Genomic DNA, 4,247 nt, shown 5'->3' on the forward strand with positions numbered 1-4,247 from the left:
CTAAAACTCTCTTCGACCTATCTTATTCAAGCTCGAGCTCGAGAGTGGGGGTATATGTTGTGAATCTCCATCTCGACCTCGACTAGATGCATCCTCGACATCGATCGAATATTGAAAGATAGATTGGATCAAACCACATATCAATAATGGACCCAAAGGTTACCGGCCACGCCATAATAAATTGAAAGTAGTAGCTGGATCCTCAGCATAAGCCGAGGAGTTCACCTCAGTTCTTAACGAGCTATTTTAGGTTGGCCAAAATCGAACTACGTTTGGAGAACTACCATTGATAGAATCCACCTCGCCAGCAAATTCAATAAGTTTAGATAGAGAAGATCTCTTTCATGATTGGATCTTCTTCAAAAGAAAAGAACTCTCACCAACTCAATCTACACACAAAATTCGAAGGCCAATCAAGACTTCGAGACATGTACGACTCCAACTCCCCTATAAATAAAGAGGTATAGAAATCCTCAAAGTAAGTTCTCCACTCTCATTCTTTTCCTCTCATTGTTCTCCATCTCCAGATTTAAGCATCAGAGATTTTTTACCGAAAAACATCTTGATGGAGACTTTTTGCAAATTTTTGAGTAGAGCTCCAACAACTGCACCTCGATCATCTCCACCTCGATAGGTCCGACCTTAGGTATAGAGATCGAAAGCAACAAAACAGATATAAGTGGAATCAATTTTGAAATCAACTTTTCTAAAAACCTAGACAACCTACTCTTAGACCAATAACATATTATAAAGCTACCAGTTGCTGGTTCGATCCGATATTGATCCATAGATTCAACCTATAATTAAGAGATTTTTTGTTTAAATTTTTGTTTGATTGATACCGTTGATTCTATTCAAGATTCTAGCCGTTAATTTGCAGCCTATCTTCTTTTTCAAAAATATGAGAAACTTACCCAAGTGTGCTTATTAGATGCTCGTACGTGCATACTATTCATAAGTTTCGTTAGGATTTGCCATAGTTTTGGATCTTTTATTTTTTTTCTTACTCCATTCAAAAAGAAAAAGAAAATCCCGCGTTTTTATGGTATAAATATGACATATTACCTGGAAAGATTATTTGCAGAAACGAATGCTGCGCAGCCTTCAACCGAAGATCCCTCCAATCGAAATGGAGCAATCTTCCAAATCCGATCAAGACCCGGCCCCCTTCTTCCCGTGGGACCTCCTCCCTCTCAACATCCAAGAATCAATCCTCTCCCTCCTCCCCGTCTCCACCCTCGCCCGCTGCCAGTGCGTCTCCCGCTCCTGGCGCTCCACCATCCGCTCACCCACCTTCCTCTCCTCCCTCCGCCGCAATCCCGACGACCTCTACCTCATCCCATTCACCGACCATCTCTCCCCCGCCGCCTACCAGCCCTCCCGCGACCGCTGGTTCAGACTCCGCCTCCACCGCCGCCCCGTCTTCCTCCCCCTCGCCTCCGATGGCTGCCTCCTCGTGGTCTTGGACGACCACAGACGCCTCGCCGTCCGCAACCTTCTCTCCGGCGCCACTATCGCCCTTCTTCCCGAGGTGGAGTCCGTCATCAAACCCCGCGTCATCGCTCTCATCGATGAATTCCCCGCGGCCCAGTACAAGATCGTCGCCGTTAGCCGGACCGATCCCCTTGAGTCCCGGGTCTTCGACTCCCGTTCCGGCCGGTGGGAGCTCAAGGGCCAGCTTCCCCGCCAATTTTTGGATCTCGGCAGCGCCGTGTTCTTGGACGGCCTACTGTTCGTCCTCAGCCAAGGGCCCAATCATCTATTGACCTTCGATCCGATCGGCGGCGATTGGAACCTCGTAGACGTGGCGATGCCGCCGGTTGTTCATTCCCATATCTTGGATTATGAAGATAGATTGTTCTTGGTTGGGGGCGTGGCAAATGTGGGATGCATTGCTACGATTAGGATTTGGGAGCTCGATTTACCGAAGAAAGAATGGAGGTCGATCTGCTTCATGCCTAATCGATTTTTCAGAAGATTTAGAGGTCGCAGGCTCGATTTTTTTTCTTTCTCGACGGCAGCACGGAGGGGGGTTGTTTGTTTCTTCAACGATCTGGATAGTACTGTGTTGATGTTTGATTTGCCTGCGAGGAGATGGTGGTGGCCGCTGCCGTGTGATGCAATCCCTGCGGAGAGAAGGTTTTGGTTTGGGCATGCGATGGAGCCACGTATCTATCCGCTGAAAGGATCGAATGGAAGGCATACAGAAGATAATGGTAATATATATTGTGAATTAATTTCTTTGTTATTATTTGGGTTCATATAAATATAGAAAGATTATTCTATGTTTTATCATTTTCTTAATTTCTTATTTATCTTTTATATTTTTAACATTTTATATTCATCTAAATTTTGGTTGGCCTAGAAAAACACTTGAATTTTTTTTTTTCTTTTTGGTTTGAGGCATGCAAAAAAAATATATTATGAGGTTGCTGATAGCGATGGATTCGATAAAAATTATCCAAATTTTCTTGCCTCAAGTTATTCGAACGTAGGCAGTGTTTTATAAGAGCAAAAAAAAATTTTGTGGTTCCATATTCCACGTCGTATTTTCAATTGTTGGGTGGGTGAAGTTACTTGAAAGATTTTTAGTTGATGCTATGTATCCACATTGATAGTCAACTTGTATTTTTGCCAGCCCAACTGGAACCAATATGCCATTCAAATTTAGTATTTTCACTTGTTTGATCTGCTTGCCCTGTTAACCAGCATCAATTATGGGTGAGATTACTTGAAAGATTTTAAACCTCATAAAATTATTTAAAGTTGGAAAAAATCATGATATCAGGCAGCATTTTTAGAAATGCAGAATTGAAGGTAGCAACAGGAGATCGATTCATCTTATTTATTGGGGAACCATCACTGAAAGATTTTTTTTTCTAGGCAAATTCTTATGACTGATGAGCTATCTGCTGTCTATCGTTGAAATTTTTATGATTTGATCTGTAATTTTAATTTTATTAAAATTTTGAGAAAGTTGATGTTACCATCACAGTAGAAAGTTAGAGGTTTGTAAATAGAATGTGGGTGAGATGAATTTAACATTTTAACACCACAAACATAAGGATATATCATTAGCTACCTTAAACATAAAAATATATTATAATAATTTTATATTATTTATATATAACTAATCTGATCCAATTCGCATTTCTACTTGATCCGATCGGATACGAAACGGATATGAATATAAAATTTTTATTTACAAAATAGATATGAATATAGACTGATCGAATCTATATCCGATCCGTTACCATTCCTACTTAATTTATCATTTTCTAGTCATTTTTTTTTGCCATAACTGATTGCTTATTATGAAGACTGTGGATTACTTTTATTGTCCAAGGCCGTGGGCATCATTAAACATGACCTTGGTCTCTGTAATGCATAACCTGTCTCAACTAAGATGGTCAAAACTGATCACTCTTTTTGTCCATTTCCATATACATATCTTTGTATTGTACAACATCAGCTACCCTGAGGAATTATTCCGTTATCTGGGTCATTCTGCAATGCTTCCATATAGTATCTGATTTTTTTGTTCTAAAAAAAAAAAGCAAAGTTCATAGGATATGTACGGACTTTCTCTATTCCATTCGTTGTAATTGTTTGCCAAAAAAAGGTAGAAAGAGAGGCACCTATATCTCTATGTAATCAACACGCTATAACATTGCCAACTTTCAGTTGTTTTGCCTGAACCAACCATGACAGGCAATATCAAATGACAACTCTATCCGGAGTACTATTCTACATGCATGCTTGCTTATTTCATATGAAAAAAGTGACGAATCATGATGCTTCCGAACCATACAGTTAGGGCTTGGCAATGAGTTCAATTAATAATTTTGAATTTGTTCTTGTTTTCGTTTGTAAATATTAGCCATCTGTGATACTGATTCGTTCTTGTATATGATTAATGTCACAGATGATAAAGGATCCGAGTGACATTGTATATCTTTAGTTGATCATGCGGTCACCTGAACCACTCTTTCGCTGGCCCACTGCCTCTACTTGGCTCCTCCTTTGTCCGAAAAATGGTTGGCGTTGGCTGATATCATTATATCCTTAGTCGATCATGCTGAGAAGGGGCCTTCAGATGTGACTGAAGTGGTAGATGAACAGCAACTTGTCACCGTTACTACTTTTGCTAAATACTGGGATTGTCCATGTTTGACTTGAAGAAGTTCATATTTAGAATGTGGACTCAACCTTATAATTACATGATTTAGAATGTGAGCAAAGAAGAG

The 4,247-nt window shown here is 40.3% G+C and overlaps 1 protein-coding gene across 1 annotated transcript; it reads left to right on the top strand.

The window, feature by feature from the left end:
• Nucleotides 1-768: 768 nt before the first annotated feature.
• LOC105038091 (F-box only protein 6-like) lies at nt 769-4,231 on the top strand. The gene is made up of 2 exons (XM_019848230.3): nt 769-2,216; nt 3,926-4,231. Exons 1-2 carry the CDS (start codon nt 1,091-1,093, stop codon nt 3,943-3,945), a joined length of 1,146 nt encoding a protein of 381 aa, XP_019703789.1. The 5' UTR covers nt 769-1,090; the 3' UTR covers nt 3,946-4,231.
• The last annotated feature ends 16 nt before the right edge of the window (nt 4,232-4,247 follow it).

The sequence above is a fragment of the Elaeis guineensis genome, chromosome 1 (genome assembly GCF_000442705.2).
Source record: "Elaeis guineensis isolate ETL-2024a chromosome 1, EG11, whole genome shotgun sequence".
Taxonomy (NCBI): Eukaryota; Viridiplantae; Streptophyta; class Magnoliopsida; order Arecales; family Arecaceae; genus Elaeis; species Elaeis guineensis.

Excerpts from the sequence above, each read along its gene's own strand:
- LOC105038091 (XM_019848230.3), top strand. The coding sequence starts at position 1,091 with ATGCTGCGCAGCCTTCAACCGAAGATCCCTCCAATCGAAATGGAGCAA. Across the intron at positions 2,217-3,925 it reads AAGGCATACAGAAGATAATG|ATGATAAAGGATCCGAGTGA; the intron begins GTAATATATATT and ends TTAATGTCACAG.